At 36.2% G+C, this 20,439-nt stretch overlaps 1 protein-coding gene across 1 annotated transcript in view; it reads left to right on the top strand.

The window, feature by feature from the left end:
- Positions 1 to 10,843: 10,843 nt before the first annotated feature.
- Positions 10,844 to 20,439, top strand: part of LOC128993051 (histone-lysine N-methyltransferase trithorax-like) — a 29,562-nt gene continuing 19,966 nt past the window's right edge. Inside the window, exons 1-5 of the mRNA XM_054416805.1 lie at positions 10,844 to 11,054; positions 13,367 to 13,922; positions 16,305 to 16,484; positions 16,864 to 17,067; positions 19,172 to 19,362. Coding sequence (XP_054272780.1) covers positions 10,866 to 11,054; positions 13,367 to 13,922; positions 16,305 to 16,484; positions 16,864 to 17,067; positions 19,172 to 19,362 — 1,320 coding nt within the window. The 5' untranslated portion in view covers positions 10,844 to 10,865. The remainder of the gene's footprint in view (positions 11,055 to 13,366; positions 13,923 to 16,304; positions 16,485 to 16,863; positions 17,068 to 19,171; positions 19,363 to 20,439) is intronic.

Below are 20,439 nucleotides of genomic sequence, written 5' to 3'. Positions count from 1 at the left end.
GTATATGTATAATTAATGAAAAATTAAGAGAGAAAATGAATAAGCCATGTTAACAAGAAGAACCATAAATAAACAATGTTTAGTTTTACAATAATGAATCGTTTAACATGATCAGCTGTTGCAATTATTTATATACTTATATATTGTACAAGCTTTGACTATTACAAGCTAGAAAATATTAGCTTTGAATATTGATAACAACTAGACGTTCCATCCATGAGTTGTCGCCAGCTTTTTAAACAAAATTGTGACAGATTGTGCTTATCTAAATTACTAATTTCTGTTAAATACACACACCTTTTTGTCATGACAAACTAGTGGAATGACTTTTCGCGAGCTACAGCAACTAAGACTAAGACCCATAAAGTTGGTCAGCAACAAAAATTAAGGTACCTATATTTTTAGTCACTACCTTATTATGTGACTGGCTTACACAACTCTTCTTACAACACAAATCTTTTTACTTTCTCCCCCTATACATATTATATGGAGAAAGTATTGTTTTCTTCAAAATTTTGGAGTTAGAGTTTTGAGTGGATACATCTGTTTTGGGTCCTCCTGAACCCAAAAAAGTGGTTTTCGAAGTGACGTCTGTCCATGTGTGTGTGTCTGTCTGTTTGTATGTGTGGATGTGTACAGAGCTATAAACCACACCTGTGGTCCAATTTTGTTGAAACTTGGTAAGTAGTTACTAACCTATGGTATTTCCAGGATTTTTTGAAATTTTGATTTTTAATGGTGATTTTCCCATAAAAAAATTAAAAAATCAATTTTTTTTAAAAATGGCCTGGATGGTTTTGATACAAATTTAGTATGTTGTAGCCCTTTAAATTATAAACAAAATCAAAGAACTCACATTCCTGTAAAAATTACGGTTTAGAAGTTTTGTTATTATCCTATTACAAAAACCATGAAATAAGAGAAAATCGGATAAAAAAAAATAGCCGGATTTTTTAAACCGCTGGGAACGCCGTGTGGTTACGTAGCGCGTAGACCGTAACTACATGGCGCTCCCAGCGTTGTGCGCCAGAACCTATGGTAACCGCAGCACGGCTGACGGTCTATATTTAATTCTTGTTGTCTATGGTAATAGAATTTTAGAACAATAATGAGACTACTTCCCTATTTCTATTCAAAGCATGTTCCAGATTTTACAATTGGATAAGAAGTAGTCTATATACAGAATCTAAAATCAAGGGATTTAGTTGTCATGACTGCGGAAGTAAGTACAGAATGTCATGTGTCATAAGATCACAATGGCAGAGACAAAATTCACATCAACCTCATGACTTTTTTCACCCTCCTCATATTCCTGTTTGAGATGTATTGTTTCCTAATCTAGAAAAGGAGTAATGAAGTCCTAATAGAATCAACACCTGCACTGGCAGAACCTTTCCTGTCACATTAACAAATTCCAGGATCTATATACACAGTCACCAACCATGCCAAGATTAATCATCTCTTCAATGCTCTTTAAGTCCAATTTAATTCAATTCTTTGATACACATTGCAACACTCTGGGGTGCTATTTTAAGCTGGATAAATGCAAGATGGTTATAGAATGTAGTTAGATCAATGTTTGATGTTTAATTAGCCAGGACCATTAGTTGAAAGCTGTGTATAGTCAATGTTGAAAGTCAATCGAGGACAGCTTTATCAGCCAGTATCTGTCAATATTCAAAGTTGTCCTTCTCACGTCAATGAAGAAACAAACATTTTTGTCTCTCCACCTAGCAACAGATCTTATAGTTCTGTGACCAAGAGTAAATCCAAAGTAAAACAAACAGAAAATGTGAAGGTTATAAATAACTCAGCACCTATTTTTAGTGACACATTTACAAGAGTTGAAACAAGGAAGGGTAAGTTTGATAGAAGGGTAAAACCTACAATTATAGGCTCAAACTTGTTGAAATCAACCATTAAGGCTGCAGAAAGAGTTAAAAGTATTTTTGTGTCTAGATGTGCTCCGGAAACAACCGCAGGTGAAATCGATAGTTTTTTAAAAAATGAAAACATAATTACTAACCTAAAAACTGAAAAACTTGTGACTAAGCTTGATTTTTACTCTAGTTTTAAAGTTAAGGTTCCCGAAAAGGACTTCGAACGGGTCTTAAACCCAGACTTCTGGCCTAGTGGGTTGTTTGTCAAGGAATTTGAGGTACTGAAACCCAGTCATAGGCCGCGCCCTTTAGCCAAGCCTAGATCTGTACCCGAGAGACAGGACTCCGCTAAGGTTGCTAACAATCCTACTTACCCTAGTAGAGTTTTTTTAGGGAATCATTCAACTCGTCAACCAGTGAATTAATCCCCTGCATTAGGCTACTGCATCAGAATGTCGAAGGACTAGGTAATAAAATTGATGCAGTTGAGCACTTTGTGTAGGATGTTCAGCCTCATTTCCTAATTTTAAGTGAACATCAGCGAACAGATAAGGATTTGGAACTCTTTAAATTCGATAGCTATAAACGATATCATTTTTCTGCCGAAAGAATCACAAGGGTGGGGGTATAGTTCTCTATGCACATTCTGACATATCTAGCCTTGTTTCTACCATTCCCTGGACTAATGAATACTGTGCCGACCTAGACTGCGAGTTAGTCATGGGTAAACTTGTTATCTTAAATTTTGTGATCCTAATTTTAGGTATCTACAGATCTGGTAACGGGAACTTTGACAACTTCTTTCAGAGATTTGATGCTGTTCTCAATAGAGTTAATGGACCAAACAAAGGTAACCGTGCAAACATTGTAATTTTGGGTGACTTGAACATTAATTCACTATGTACAAATAGGCTTTATATGGATTTCAGCGATCTGGTAAAAGTGTATGATTTAGATGATGTTCTTGCAACTGTTCCAACTAGATTAGCACATAACTCGGTTGGTAGTTCAATCGACCATGTTATTACGAATGCCAAAAACTTTGAAGCCTATGTTGTTGATGGTGGTATTTCTGACCATTTTGGTCAGGTAATTGATGTATTTGATGACAGCCTATCTCATGTAAATATTAAAAGTAGCATAAGAAGAACTTCTAAAAGAAGTTTCTCTGATATAAATGTAAATAGCCTAAAAATGTGTCTAGATACCGAAAGTTGGGAAAATGTTTATTCCTCTAATGATGTAAATGTTAAATGGGAAAATTTTTCTGGTACACTGCAGTGGTACCTTGATTGGAGGTCCGTGAAGTTGGCGTACCCATATTAGCGTATCCACTTTTGATCATACCAATCGTTAGTTCATCGTTAGTTCTCGATAGTTCCCAAATTTTTTCGTTAGTTCTAAAAAAATAAAAAAGTTATAGCCGATTATAAGTGGGTACGCTAACTTCACAATTCCGGGTTCTAGCACGGGCCGTTTTCTGAGGAGAAATGTTTACATCTATATACCAATCGTTAGTTCTTCGTTAGTCCTCGATAGTTCCCAAATTTTATCGTTAGTTCTCAAAAAATAAAAAAGTTATGAGGCATACAAAGTGGGTACGCTAACTTCACAATTGTACAATTTCCAGCGGGAACAGTTTTTTTTACTATAAATGCCTATATCTATATGTCAATCGTTAGTTCTTTGTTAGTTCTCGATAGTTCTCCAATATTTACGTTAGTTCTCAAAAAATAAAAAAGTTACGAGGCATACAAAGTGGGTACGCTAACTTCACAACTATACAATTTCCAGCGGGCACCGTTTACTGACTATAAATGCCTATATCTATATACCAATCGTTAGTTCTTCGTTAGTTCTCGATAGTTCTCAAATATTTACGTTAGTTCTAAAAAAATAAAAAAAGATAAGAGGCATTCAAAGTGGGTACGCCAACTTCACAATTATAGAATTTCCAGCAGGCACAGTTTTTTTACTATAAATGCCTATTATTATCTATATACCAATCGTTAGTTCTTCGTTAGTTCTCGATAGTTCTCCAATATTTACGTTAGTTCTCAAAAAATAAAAAAGTTAAGAGGCATACAAAGTGGGTACGCTGACTTCACAACTATACAATTTCCAGCGGGCACCGTTTACTGACTATAAATGCCTATATCTATATACCAATCGTTAGTTCTTCGTTAGTTCTCGATAGTTCTCAAATATTTACGTTAGTTCTCAAAAAATAAAAAAGATAAGAGGCATTCAAAGTGGGTACGCCAACTTCACAATTATAGAATTTCCAGCGGGCACAGTTTTTTTACTATAAATGCCTATATCTATATACCAATCGTTAGTTCTCGATAGTTCTCCAATATTTACGTTAGTTCTCAAAAAATAAAAAAGTTAAGAGGCATACAAAGTGGGTACGCTGACTTCACAACTATACGATTTCCAGCGGGCACAGTTTTATGACTGAAAATGCCTATATCTATATACCAATCGTTAGTTCTTCGTTAGTTCTCGATAGTTCCCCAACATTTACGTTATATCTCAAAAAATAAAAAAGTTACGAGGCATACAAAGTGGGTACGCTAACTTCACAACTATACAATTTCCAGCGGGCACCGTTTTATGACTTTAAATGCATATATCTATATACCAATCGGTAGTTCTTCGTTGGTTCTCGATAGTTCTCCAATATTTACGTTAGTTCTCAAAAAATAATAAAGTTACGAAGCATAAAAAGTCAGTACGCTGACTTCATAATTACAAAATTTCCAGCGGGCACCGTTTTCTGACTAAAAACGCTTATATCTATTTGCCAATTTTTAGTTCTTCGTTATTTCTTGTTAGTTCCCCAATATTATTACTAGTTCTTAAAAAATAAAAAGGCAATAACGTCTTAAACGTGGTTATGCCAACCTCACACCCAAATCATTCCTAGCGTGCACCCTTGTCTGACTAAAAGTGCCTATATCCTAATATTAATCGTAAGATCTTGATAGCTCACCGATTTATTTTGTTAGTTCTAAAAAAATTAAATAAATAGACGTACAGCCAGTAATAAATAGATAAACTTATTTAATACTTCTGATTTCCAGCGCGCACCTTCATTCAACGAAAAATGCTTACAGTATACTACTATACAACTAAATAAATATTGTCTCGACCCCGCCATACCCAATACGCCATGCTAGTAATGGGTTGTACACATAAATTCCATCCACCACTCCAGTCTCCAGTTTGTTCAAGTCCGTATGACCTTCCAGTCTCGATCCGTGCAACTGTCACTCGTTACGTGTTACGTTTAATGATGTAATTTTATAATACTAATACCGAACACAAACAAATACAAACAATACAAACGATTAGTTCAATTAACCAAACAGAAGTTCTTTGATCGTACATATTTTATCTGCTTAGTCCAATTCAAATAATCACTGCTTATAAATTACTTTATACCATTTTACTTAGCAGACTCTGGTTTTCATTTTGATGGATAGTTTATTTTGTTTCCATGATGGACTTTTTATAAAATGCACTTTTTCACACAACTAAGTAGGTATAAATATGATTTCATTGCTTATCTAAAACCAATTTTTGGAAGCGTTGTCTTTTTTGGATGTTCTAATTAATTGAACATATTCAACTGTTAATCATTTTGATACCGTAATCAAAATTATCACTCCTAAAAAATAATCTAACCAAGTGACACCTGCAACTACTATTGCGGATATCACAGATAAGCGCGCGCTATCCTGGAACTGATAAGAAATCCTTTCTCTTCGAGAGAATCATAATGTGATAGTTATTCTAATGTCAGTGTACTTTGATTTCCATTGTGTGAAGATGAATCAAATTACAGTGCATGGAACTAAAAATTGGTATATAGCCCGCTGGAAATTTTATAATTTTGAAGTCAGCGTACTCACTTTGTATGCCTCGTAACTTTTTTATTTTTTTTAGAACTAACGTAAATATTGGAGAACTATCGAGAACTAACAAAGAACTAACGATTGGTATATAGATATAATCATTTATAGTCAGAAATCGTTGCCCGATGGAAATTGTATAATCGTGAAGTTAGCATACCCACTTTGTATGCCTCGTATTTTTTTTTTTTACAACTAACGTAAATATTTGAGAACTATCGAGAAGTAACGAAGAACTAACGATTGGTATATAAATATAAGCATTTTTATTTAAAAAACTGTGCCCGCTGGAAATTCTATAATAATTGTGAAGTTGGCGTACCCACTTTTTATGCTTCGTAACTTTTTCATTTTTTGAGAACTAACGCAAATATTGGAGAACAATCGAGAACTAACGAAGAACTAACGATTGGTATATAGATATAGGCATTTATAGTAAAAAAACTGTGCCCGCTGGAAATTCTATAATTGTGAAGTTGGCGTACCCACTTTGAATGCCTCTTATCTTTTTTATTTTTTGAGAACTAACGTAAATATTTGAGAACTATCGAGAACTAACGAAGAACTAACGATTGGTATATAGATATAGGCATTTATAGTCAGTAAACGGTGCCCGCTGGAAATTGTATAGTTGTGAAGTTAGCGTACCCACTTTGTATGCCTCGTAACTTTTTTATTTTTTGAGAACTAACGTAAATATTGGAGAACTATCGAGAACTAACGAAGAACTAACGATTGGTATATAGATATAGGCATTTATAGTAAAAAAACTGTGCCCGCTGGAAATTGTACAATTGTGAAGTTAGCGTACCCACTTTGTATGCCTCATAACTTTTTTTATTTTTTGAGAACTAACGATAAAATTTGGGAACTATCGAGGACTAACGAAGAACTAACGATTGGTATATAGATGTAAACATTTCTCCTCAGAAAACGGCCCGTGCTAGAACCCGGAAGTGTGAAGTTAGCGTACCCACTTATAATCGGCTATAACTTTTTTTATTTTTTGAGAACTAACGAAAAAATTTGGGAACTATCGAGAACTAACGATTGGTATGATCAAAAGTGGATACGCTAATATGGGTACGCCAACTTCACGGACCTCTTGATTGGAACTGTCCAAAAAAATCGGTCAAAGTAAATGTTAAAAATAGTGACAGCAATGGTAACAAGTTGTCCAATAAGGTTAGGTTAAGCAATGAAACTTTGAAATTAAAGGAAGATATGTTATACCAATCATACCTTTTCAAACAAACAGGCAATCTAGCTATTAAGGATTCTTATAAGCAACTCAAAAACAAGTTTAGACTTGAGGTAAGAAATGAGAAGGCTAGCTTAATAAAATCTAAGATAGACTCCTCTCAGAATGTTTCAAAAAGTGCTTGGGCTCTGGTCAATAATCTCAGGTTGACTAATGTAAGTAAAAATGAGTTTGTAAATATTTCTCTGAAAGATAAGGAAAATGTTGTTGTAAATAGCCCTGTATGTGTAAGTAACTTGTTCAATGATTTTTTTGTAAACCCATTTGAGGGTTGTTCTAAAGGCCAAATCACATCTCTGTTGAAACCAAATAGTAGGGATGAGACTCCTATGTGCCCTGTTTACAATTATAGGCTCAAACTTGTTGAAATCAACCATTAAGGCTGCAGAAATGAGTTAAAAGTATTTTTGTGTCTAGATGTGCTCCGGAAACAACCGCAGGTGAAATCGATAGTTTTTTTAAAAATGAAAACATAATTACTAACCTAAAAACTGAAAAACTTGTGACTAAGCTTGATTTTTACTCTAGTTTTAAAGTTAAGGTTCCTGAAAAGGACTTCGAACGGGTCTTAAACCCAGACTTCTGGCCTAGTGGGTTGTTTGTCAAGGAATTTGAGGTACTGAAACCCAGTCATAGGCCGCGCCCTTTAGCCAAGCCTAGATCTGTACCCGAGAGACAGGACTCCGCTAAGGTTGCTAACAATCCTACTTACCCTAGTAGAGTTTTTTTAGGGAATCATTCAACTCGTCAGGTAATTGATGTATTTGATGACAGCCTATCTCATGTAAATATTAAAAGTAGCATAAGAAGAACTTCTAAAAGAAGTTTCTCTGATATAAATGTAAATAGCCTAAAAATGTGTCTAGATACCGAAAGTTGGGAAAATGTTTACTCCTCTAATGATGTAAATGTTAAATGGGAAAATTTTTCTGGTACACTGCAGTGGTACCTTGATTGGAACTGTCCAAAAAAATCGGTCAAAGTAAATGTTAAAAATAGTGACAGCAATGGTAACAAGTTGTCCAATAAGGTTAGGTTAAGCAATGAAACTTTGAAATTAAAGGAAGATATGTTATACCAATCATACCTTTTCAAACAAACAGGCAATCTAGCTTTTAAGGATTCTTATAAGCAACTCAAAAACAAGTTTAGACTTGAGGTAAGAAATGAGAAGGCTAGCTTAATAAAATCTAAGATAGACTCCTCTCAGAATGTTTCAAAAAGTGCTTGGGCTCTGGTCTATAATCTCAGGTTGACTAATGTAAGTAAAAATGAGTTTGTAAATATTTCTCTGAAAGATAAGGAAAATGTTGTTGTAAATAGCCCTGTATGTGTAAGTAACTTGTTCAATGATTTTTTTGTAAACCCATTTGAGGGTTGTTCTAAAGGCCAAATCACATCTCTGTTGAAACCAAATAGTAGGGATGAGACTCCTATGTGCCCTGTGGTAACCTTGGATGAAACATTGCAGCGCTGATCAACGGCCTTACTAACAAACTATCTTGTGGATGGGATGACTTTTCTCCAAAGCTTTTGAAAGATTGTAAATATGAACTTGCTCCTATTTTGTGTCATTTGTTACAATATACAGTTGCTAGTGGTATTTTCCCTGATGTTTTAAAACTAACTGTTGTAAAACCATTGCACAAGAAGGGTCCGAAAGATAATGCTTCCAATTATCGGCCCATCTCTTTGACATCCACTTTCAGTAAGGTTGTGGAGAAACTTATGCTTAAGCACCTAAAAAAGTTCACTACTGAACTTGGCATAATACCTGAATACCAACACGGCTTTAGAGAGAGTAGGAGTACTACCTCGGCTGCTGCAGAATTTGTCCACACTGCCTTGAACAAGTTGGATAGTGGTTGTAAAGTGGCTGGGGTGTGTTTGGATCTCTCTAAAGCCTTTGACAGGGTCAACCATGCAATCCTGGTCAATAGGTTAGTTGAGATTGGCCTCCCTTCTTGGCTGACATTGTTGATTAGCAGCTTTTTAACCAATCGTATTCAGTATACAGAGATTTTTTATGACAATGGTTGGTCATTGGACAATGTCATGTCAGAACAAAAACATGTTGTTTCAGGAGTCCCACAAGGGTCCATTTTGGGCCCTTATCTGTATAACATCTATGTTAGTAATTTTCCTGCTATCAATAAGGTTGAAATTAGTATGTATGCTGACGACACGTCAGGTGTATGCTGGGCTCAGTCTTTTGATGAACTCAAGCAGGGCATGGCCGAATTTGTACATAGAGCCAGCTCATATTTTGAAAATATTAATTTCAAAGTCAACCTAGATAAGACAGAAATTGTAGTTTTCGGATTGAGTAGTACGGGCATTCCTCTGATAGATTTAGTTAAGGATGATGTGATCTTTGAAAGTAAAGAGTGCTGTAAGTTTTTGGGACTATATATAGATCAGACCTTAACTTTTAAGAATCATATATCTCATGTAAGATCTAGACTTTTAAGTGGAATCAGCCTCCTCAGAAGAATATCTTTTTATTTAGATACAGATACGTTAAAAAGAATTTATTTTGGTGTCATATTTCTTTTCTTGTCTTATGGCCTTATTTTCTGGGGAAGTTCTCCCGACTGTAATTTACATACAATTTTTGTTCTCCAGAAAAGAGCAATCAGACTGATAGCCAAAGTATGGTACAAAAGGTCTTGTAAAGATATTTTTGTTAATTTAAATCTCCTCACTTTGTATGGACTATACATTTATCAATTAATTATGCTTGTGAAAAATGATGTAAAGCACACAAATAAAAATAGTCAAATCCACAGGTACAACACGAGACGGAAGGATGATTTTCACCGTGTGAGGAGGAATTTCAACAAAACTGGCAGAAGTCCTTTTGTGATGGGGTCAATTTATTTCAACCTCCTACCAAACAATATAAAGGAATTATAAGGCACTAAATTCAAAATTGCTCTGAAGAATTGGCTAGTTAAAAAAAGACCGTATTCATCAAAAATTTCAGATCTAACCGATTCGGCATAACAATTTGGAAAACTACATTTTGAGTGATCTAAGTTGAGCCCAGGTTTGTACACTAAGAGGTAATATTGTTTTATATACATTGAAATTGTATTCTTTTTTCTTTTATTTTGACATTGGTGACTTTTGTCTATGCATTGTATATATATGTTTATGGACAATAAATGATTTGATTTGAGTTATAATTTGAAACTTCCAAACCATCATAAAAGGTATCACTGAAGGCGTCCTCTGCTCTGCTCTGCACTTTTATGTTTTGAGTAGTTTGCAATGCTAGCCAGTGCAACCACACTCTCTGTGATGTTGCTTTGTAATTATAATAAATTGTAACTCAATAATCAAATAGTAGCTGTTTTGTTTTAGCATTTGCCCAAGAGGTCACTTAGTTAGTAGGATCTTAGTTAGTAGTTTTTCGATCATTCGAAACTGTACCCAGCTTACCTTGGTCATTCAATTATTTTAGGCAAATATGAATTTTTCTATTATGCTGGGGATAGTCCACACGAATACTGATGGTCATTTTTTAATGAGAGCATATATTATGCTTCAGTAAGGTTTTGTTACAGTGTTCATCTAACGCAATGGAAAGGAGAGTATGAGAAGATCTAATTGGCAGCAGATTGTTTCCCGCGATTTCAGCTTACTAGCTAAACAGTTGGACAGCCTGACAACGATGACTTATTTGAGACGTCTAGCGTAATGTCGTGTTTATGTCCTTGTAATATATTTTACTACGATGTACTTACGATTTTCTTTGTCATGTATAGCGATTGTTTTGAAACAATAATAATCATTTAGTTAATCATGACTAAAAGTAGGCAGCCAGGAAAGCCAGCCAAACTGGCAGGCTCTGGTCGAAAACTTGTAAGTGCGTTTAGACCTACATCGGATACTACCCCAGTGGAGGATAACGAATTTACAAAGGCAGCGAAAGAAATCTGTCTTGGTTTGGCTATATTTCGATTCATTTTTGGCCGTGAAGACGAATCTCAGGTTAGTAGATTTACTATTTGGTGCTAAGCTTTTATAAAATAATTTTTACACAGGCTTCACTTACACAATTGGGCTAGTAAGTAGGTAAACTTTGCAACATGGATGACATTGTTTTGTTTACATCAGCCAAACGAAACCAGAGCTTTCAAGGATCTGGCTCCAGTTTTCAAAAGACTTAAAGTGAAATACTTTTAAGTTTACCGTAAAGAGCCTAGAAGAAGTTAATTTGTTGGGATCTAATATTATGCCTTGGCCTCTGATCAATATTTTAGGTTAGCCAATGATGCAATTAACTTAACTTGCTAATCTAGAACTTGTGTCATTATCCATGGTTGTTAGGCATAGTTTTTGCAATAGTATTACCTTAGCATAGCTTGATAGCTACCGCATTGATGTTTGGCACACTAAGTATGCCTACCTTAAATAGGCCTAGGTGAGAGTTATTTTGGCTGCACTTTACTTTAGGTCCTACACTCTTTTGAATAAAAATATCGATCGATTATCGATTTGTTTCATTCGATATATCGTTTGGTTAGTTAGGTATGTTTCATTCGATTTATCGTTTGGTTAGTTAGGTAAGGTTAACCTAACCTAACTAACCAAACGATTTATCGAATGAAACAATCGAATAATCAATATTTTCATTCAAATGAGTGTAGGACCTAAAGTAAAGTGCAGCCGTTATTTTAACCAAAGTATGAGTGTTGTATGAGGGGAGGGGGTTTGTTTCTTTTGGATTTTTTTTATCTAGACAAGCTGTTCCATTAACCAGTGCCATTTATTTATAGCCTAATTTAGGCTATCAAGGACTGCTGGGTCTAAGTATTCCATCTGAAAGCTACCTAAGTTTACCAATTCAGAAAGTTTAATATGTTGTAGGGTAGGTTTTTGCTATTTTACAAGCCCATATTTAACTTTCATCAGGATCAAACTGATGACCTTTTGATTACCATTTAAGGCAAGTAGGCTACTTACTATGACCACTATAGCTACCCAACTAAAAGTCCTAGGTCTACAGTTTAGGTAACATATAACCTAAAACTTAACTTAGGCCTAACTTAAAATCATGTCCATCGTAGGCTTCTGAATCTAAACATAAGGTATTTTTGTATTACCAGGAGGCCACTTGTTTTATTTAAGACAGATTTTTTTTACTTGAGACCAAACTAGCTACATAATTGGAAAGAACATAATTTAATTGACTTAGGCCTACTGTAAAATTTTGACACAATTAAGTTTAGGCCTACAATTATCGACTTTTGAGTTCTGCCTCCCAGAAGGCAGCAATGTCGGCGAGGATTGAGTTGAATGCGTCGCCGCTACCAGCTGGCTCATTTACTCCGCCAAGTAGGTATAGCGTGATGCGGAGGTTATGTTTGGTTGGGTTTCTGTGTTTATGTTTATGTACCGTATGCGGTTATGAGTTTGTAGGACTTTCATTATGTCGTCGTTTCATTATGAATTGAATGATACCAGATGAGTCATCACTCAAGCAGGACACTGATCCAGATATAGGCGGTGACAGGTGATGCGCACGCTCCGATCAATGACCTGACCTTGGCCCACTTGGAGGGGATTTGGTGTGTGAAAGTATGACTCATCTGGTATCGCTTGATTCATAACAATTACGAGGAAAGTCCTACAAACATATTTGTGATAACTCAACCTAACATAACCAAGCAGCGTGCTGCTGCATAAGGGTGGCCTCCGGATAATACAAAAATACCAAATATAGTCTACACGTATAAAACTCAGACATGCGTAGGCCTACCTAATACAAATCAATATAGACTAGGGCCTAAACTTAATTTTCTAAGCTTTGAATTCTCAAGTGAGTGGAATTTTAAGGAATAACTGCTAGGCCTAATTAAGCGTTTAAATTTGATTTTATACAATAAAGTCAAGATGTTTTCTTAATTTTTATCCTGCTGTGTTCACAGTTGCCATGTCTGCAGATAACTTGGCTTAAGTATAGGCTTTCCTGATCGTGTTTAAGTCATAAGATGAAGTTTAGGTGGCGGTAGAAAATATTTTATCACTGTAACTTAATCAAAAATGTTTGTAAGTTAAGTTAGATCAAAGTTAAATCATGGTTACAGTAAAATCAAAGTCCCAGAGGTGAGTGCATTATCTAATTCCTAAATCACCTAACTCTGAGGATAAATGATCTCATTGAAAAAAATAAACAAGACCATAACTTACACTTATTAACTTAAGCCAACACACACAGTTATGATTATTATCCTAAATGAATTTTCTATGTCATTGAAAAGTCTTGGAACCTATAATACCAGTATGTTATTATTTTCTAGAGTCCTCCATTTCACGGATTCAGTCCACACGAGATAAAATTTGCTGCAGATAAATGTTCTATCAGAAGACGACAAGTAGAAAATGAACACAAAGCACGGGGAGTTTTGTTCAACCCATTCATGGTTGGTAAACAACGGACAATACCTTTGTCATCTCCTTTCGGAGGAACTTCTCAAAGTAGGCCTAGTGGTGCAATCAATAAGCAAGTTTGCAAGAGTGAAGATGTAAAACATGTGCCAAAGCCTTCTTCAAACGAGAATATACTCAGGAAGAAAACTCTCAAACATCAAATGCAGAAAGCTGTTAAGTGTCCAGGAAGAAATGGAGAAACTCCCAGTGGAAGCCCCAATCCTATGAGGAGTATTGCGAGAAAATTTGTGTTGCCAGTGCGTAGTGCCCACTCGTCCAGAGTTATCAAGCCCAACAAGAGATTCAGAGACATCGACGATGATACAAGTTCTCATGACTCCAGTGAAGGTATCAGAGTAAAGAAATTGAGAGTTTCTGTCGATACTACTGACGATGATTCCTCCAGCTCTTCGACTGGGAAGAAACGTAAGTTTGCTTGCTCAATTTTATTTTCCTGCCTGCAGGTAGAATAGGCCTTATTATTAGTTAATTTATGTTTTTAGTTCTGGCTAAAGTTATTTAGGTTAAAAAGCTTGGATTATGAAAGCTGTTTTGGTACTTACGTATTAAACGGAGGCCACATTTTGTCAGCGCGCTGCGGCGGTTATGTTAGGTTGGGTTATCGTAAATATTATGTGTGTAGGACTTTCCTCGCTTCGTTATGAATCGAACGATACCAGACGAGTTTCTATTATGATAACCCAACCTAACATAACCGCTGCAGCGCGCTGACAAAATGTGGCCTCCGTTTAATACGTAAGTACCGCTGTTTTTTATGTTACTAAGTTGTTATTTACTAGGCCTTTGATAGCCTACATGATGTAATCTTATGGTCTTGCGTTTGTATTATAATTTGTTTATATTTGTGTTTACCAAGTGTAATAAGGTCCAACAAGTTGCTAGTTGGTTATATAATGCATTTTTTCTAAAATTTTCCTATAGGGTAAGCCTAACTAACAGTAGGATGAAGTGGGGTAAGTGGAACCAGGGGGCAAGTGTAACCGCTGCTTATCAATCAACTGATACCGTATGAGAAGTTTCAGCTTTACAATTGCCATCCTATTGTGTTCTCTGGACCTTGTTTTAAGGTTCTTAACCTTAAAAAGCTAAATAACATATGAAAAATGTACCGGTAACTTGCCCTCAAAATTTTGCCGGTGGGTCAAGTGGAATATTAGAAACAGTTCGAGAAGACGGGGTTTTTTTTTCACTAACTGACCATAATAATAGCCCATGTGCTAGATATAAAAAACTATAGGGCCTACAGTAGCCTACATTTTTCAAGTGAATCATGTGCCCTGAGAGTTATAGTACAACCACACACAATGTAAGTGCTATTTTTTATTATAATTTCCTTGCTATTTTTATAAGATTTTACAATTTTACGTTCCTTTACATTTAAGGCCTACAAAGTTTTCCGCAAAGGTCTATGAAAAAGTTTGTAACTTAAAAACGCATAGAGATATTTTATTAATTCAAAAAGTCCCTGAATTACAGGAAATTTCCCCATTGACCCACTTGCCCTTATTGCTCTCTTAAATGCAATATATTATAATTCAGATGTGGGTGGTTCCACTTGCGCTCCCATGATGGGGCAACTGGAACACAAAACAAAAATTTGTTATTAACTTTATATTTAGAAAAATGTTTTTTTTCTTTTTTTAAGTTAATGTGTCTAAAATGCTAATAGCCTACTGTAGTTGTAGTTAATATGGTACAAAAATGTTCACAAATTACAAGTATAATATTACCTGAGCAATGTAAGGTCAAAGTTACCTGTATGTAACTACTGTATGCTAAAACCTGGTTCCACTTACCCCACTTCACCCTAGCTATTTCTTATAATCGTCATTGAAATACCTAGTTCCAGGACCACTGTTGGCTACTTTTTTGTTTTTTGGTCCCCAGAAGTCAAAACCCCTATTTAATTTGTTTCCGCCCAGGCCCGAAGTTAAATGATTTTCCGATTTTGATGAAACTCTGGATGTGTAAATCAATATTAAGGCTATAGGATGCACCTTTAAAACTCTACTTAATAAGTAGGCCTACTTGTTGAGCTTCGTTCTGAGTAGAATTTGTTGTTTTGAATCTATTTAAGAAATAAAACCAAACTGGAAACTTTGCCTAGTGTTTTAGGATACAGGTTTTAGGATGCAAGCTGGTTATGTTGATATACATTTTTAGGTTACACAATCCTGAAAAATAAAAAAAATAGTCTATATGAATGTAAATAAATGTTCAATTTGATTATAGGTAGGTAGGTAGGTAAGTAGGTAGGTAGGTAGGTAGGTAGGTAGGTAGGTAGGTATTTGATTATAATAGGTAATAGATACTAATAGGTATTTGGTATAATAGGTAATAGGTACAGTTATTTTACAAGGGTGGGTTTGACATAAATTTTATGTACGGTATAGAGAATCTCCTTTGATGCCTTGTGAAGTTGCCAAGGTAATACTTTTTGGAAGAGAGCTTAACCGTATAAGGGATGCTGTTCCTCCAAAAATATATATCCCTGATGATATCAACATTGTTTCAGTGAAAATAATTCAACATTTTCTTCAGGTGATGGATGCTATGTGATAGAAACATAGCTATGCAGCAGAAGAGGTAACTCACAGTCACAGGATGCTCCAATTTCAAATTTTATTAAAATAAGAAATGAAACGCAAACTTTCATTATTCCACTTCATACTGCTAGCACAGTAACTGTCAGCGGTTATTCAATGGATATTTTTGGTCTGGGGATTGAGTGTCCTCGTTGTAGCCTAGGCTCGCAGGTGTAGGACTAACTCTTATCGTCTGTTACAGTTGGAGAGTCTAGTGACGCGGAGAGCATTAGTGGGTGGAGTTCGTCTGTGAGCACTGCAGGCTCCAGTGTGAAGGATGAGGACTTCCAGCCTCGTGCTCGCTCCAAAGTTATCCTGCGTAAGGCCAAACTCAAGGTCAATGAGCCTGAAGCTCCTGCCATCAAAGGTCCTTTTTCTGCAGGTATTTATGTTACTTTTATACCTAAAATCACAATCATCAGTTTGTAAAAGTGAAAAACACAGTATTTTTTAACAGGATACAATTTATGCTATTGTCAAAACTTGATGTGGATTCTGAATAGTTCTAAATGTGTTTAGGTTTTAGCCTATTACAGTAAATGGATAGCTGGGAAGTTATGGGCCTAGTGGTTGCTTAACAGAATTTGCCGGTTCATCCCATAAGTTTAGTCATTAGCTTTTCAATCGTTTGGAAATTTGAATTGGACTTATCTGTAACTAATCATTGGGCTTTAACCATTGATCTTTGCTGAAGACACAGCTGATCTTAGTTTGGTAAATTCAGAGATGAAGTCATATTAAATACGATTTTGTGGTTCCAGGAGGTCCTTTGATCCCGCAGAAAGTGGTTTGTGGCGTGTGTGGAGCCATCCGATTCTATCGCTACTTGAAACAAGCTCGCAAGTTTGGCATCTTCAGCTGTGAACCTTGTAGAAAGTTTATATCGAGAATAATGAACGCCCTATGGATTCGGAAGAACTCAGATGTCAACACTGCTGAAAGATTATCATGCAAATCAGGAACGGGTGGGTAAATTCATACTTGGCTTAACAGGAACGGGTGGGTAAATTCATACTTGGCTTAAAATATCTACTTTGTATGGTTGCCATTTCATCAAAAAGTATTAAATGGTATAGGCTAAACGTACTTACTTGTACAATATGTTTAGTGTGTAATACAGGGTGTCTAGTAGTCGGGAAAATCGGGAAAGTCGGGAATTAGTATTGAATTTCAAAATGGTCTTGAAAAGTCGGGATTTAGTCTTAAATTTGATTTCAAAGTCGGGAATTTTTATGATTTTGCCGCGATCGTCGTCTTCCATTTACGTAACCGCGAAAGCCAATGATGATTGTCCTCACGGCCTCGGGAAATGTTCATGATTTTGCCGCGATCCCGGACGACGACGATGACGTTTCCGTGACCGCGGGAGATGACGATGATGTTTCCGTGACCGCGGGAGATGCCGATGACGTTTCCGTGACCGCGGGAGATGCCGATGACGTTTCCGTGACCGCGGATGATGTCTACACGGCCGCGGGAAATGTCATGATTTTGCCGCGATAGTGGACCTCGACGATGACCTTTCCGTGACCGCTGGGGACGACGATAACGCTACCGTGACCGCGGGAGACGACGATAACGTTTCCGTGACCACGAGAGACGACGATGACGTTTCCGTGACCGCGGGAGACGACGATGATATCTGCTCGGCCGCGGGAAATGTTCATGATTTTGCCGCGATTGCGGATGTCGACGATAACGTTTCCGTGACCGCGGGAGATGACGATGACGTTTCCGTGACCGCGGGATATTACGATGACGTTTCCGTGACCGCGGGAGACGACGGTGATGTCTAAACAGCCGCGGGAAATGTTCATGATTTTGCCGCGAACGCGGACGACGACGATGACGTTTCCGTGACCGCGGGAGATTACGATGACGTTTCCGTGACCGCGGGAGATGACGATGACGTTTCCGTGACCGCGGGAGTCGACGATGATATCTGCTCGGCCGCGGGAAATATTCATGACTTTGTCGCGATCGCGGACGACGACGATTACGTTTCCGTGACCGCGGGAGACGACTATGATGTATACACGGCCGCGGGAAATGTTCATGATTTTGCCGTGATCGCGGACGACAACGATCACGTTTCTGTAACTGCTGCAGTCAATGATGATGTCCTAACTTACGGTACGCGGAAGATTTCATGGTAAAAAAAAAAAATTGTTATTAGAATTTTTTATTGCTGCATTATTTCTTTACTTGAAAACACAACATTATCATAATACTACTTTTATGACAAAGACAAAGTAAATATATTATATATTATATTAAATATATTATATATAAATATATATAAGATAAAAATTGGTATCGGTATCAAGAATCGAGAATCGATACATTTTGGTATCAAAACCCACTAATTGTGGAAAAAACTATAGTCTTGAAAAATCTGGAATTAGTCTTGAAAAGTCTGGAATTTGTCTTGAATTTTATAATGGAAATAAACTAGACACCCTGGTAATATTGTTACCTATACAATATAGAGTCAATACGTTTCCAAAACGCAACTGCAGAAGGCACATGTGAGTAAAATCATGTTAAGCTGTGAGTTACACATTCATTCCTGTGTTAGTACCCAGTTTAAAAGGAAATGTTTTAATGGTTGAATCAAACCACTCGATAGAGGTTGCTGCTGACAGTAACTAACAATAGGCCTATGTTCAATAGTCACCTCTTAACCAAAACAAACTGATAGTGATAGGTCAAGTTATTGTTAACTTTAGCATCTTATAAAGAGTGTCTTGTCATAAGTGTTGAATACAATTATGTTTCAAACTACGTGATATAAGTGATTGAATGATTTCTGTTTGAGGTTCCCAACTCAAACAGCAAGGTGATAAAAGGTAAATGAAGATTTAAAAAAATAACAGTATGTTAGATGCATTTAAGTTTATTGTTGCGACAGCATGCAACTATCTGGGTTATAAACATTAAAAATCCTTACAATTGTTTTATTGTGTATTGTGGTTTTATTATGTACCTGGTGACACTTAATTGTCTGATTTCATATGACTTGTGACTACTCATGTATTTCTTACACTAATCGTATTCACAATCCAACAGGCCATTGCTATCTGCCTCATTACGTAAAGGACCCCGGGACGGGAGCTTATAATGGTCAACGATGTAAAGCGTGTTGGCTCAAAACCTGTCTCCAAACCTACCGCATGCCTCATGAGCTCGCCAGACCACTGTCAGAGTGGCTACCACGATACATGAGAGAGGACGACTCGTCTGAAGTGGTCAGTCTACAGGTAATACTCAGTAGAACTCAATTTATCTTAATCAACTGAAACCGACCCTATCTGGATGGTTGGATTTTTCAAGAATAGGAATTGCCACTAGGCAGTTGACACTTATAGCCCACCAATCAATACAACTCTACAGTAGACTCGTGATGGCGAAATTGGCACACATTAAACTATGTAACAGATTACCGTAAACTGTAATTGCAATTAATTTGTTTTTTCAGGGTGATTTTATTATTTTTATTCTAGAGAGTATCCATGATTAGAGTTCAGACAGAGTTTTACCGTACATGTTACAGTATGTATAGAAAAGTGAAAGGAAATTTAAAATGTGTAACTATGCTATGAGTTGTAGGCTTACTCTTTGGAGGTTTATATTTGTTACGTTTCCAACAACCAGATTTTGCAGTTTGGGTTAGTTTAATTGTTCCAGAAATTTGAGTTTATCTAAAAGAATTGCATAGGTAATTTATGTTTATTTGTGAAAGATATAACTTAATCTAAGATCCTGTTATTTGGAAATGATTGCCAAAGATTTTAAATTATGTCCCTTTATTGATATTGATGTGTTAGCAAACTGATTGTAAATCCCGTCTAAAAAGTGTAACCATTGAGGTTAGTTTCTCACATCAATAGTTAATTAAATTTTAAATTTAAGTAAAGGCATCAAGTTAAGTTCAATTTTCTAGAATCTGCTTGTTGTAACACAGCTATTACTAACCATTGTCTATTGGATACTGAAGTAGACATCCCATCTATATGGACCTGCTGTTGCCAATTTTTATTAAAAAAGAACATAGTTGTGTGAGCTAGTGACAGAATACTCTAGTGACTAAATGAAATTATATTTTCTATCTGATATTTTTTGGTTTCTGATGTATTTGACGGGTCATGACAATTAGCTATAGCTTAGAGTAGGGTCCATGAGTTTGGCTTGGAAAAATGGTTCTTGTATATTCGTCAGACAATAGTAAGATCAGCACAATCTGTTGGTGGCTCAAATTAACTACCACGATTTCGATACAAAAACTGGTGGCAACTTTAACATGGGGATGGAATGTCTAGTTGTATCAATAGTCAAAG

This window comes from Macrosteles quadrilineatus, unplaced genomic scaffold (genome assembly GCF_028750875.1).
Source record: "Macrosteles quadrilineatus isolate MER2022 unplaced genomic scaffold, UCM_ALF_1.0 Scaffold_4__1_contigs__length_99947679, whole genome shotgun sequence".
NCBI lineage: Eukaryota > Metazoa > Arthropoda > Insecta > Hemiptera > Cicadellidae > Macrosteles > Macrosteles quadrilineatus.
Note: the sequence above shows the minus strand (reverse complement) of the source record. Positions and strands in the feature narration are given on the sequence as shown.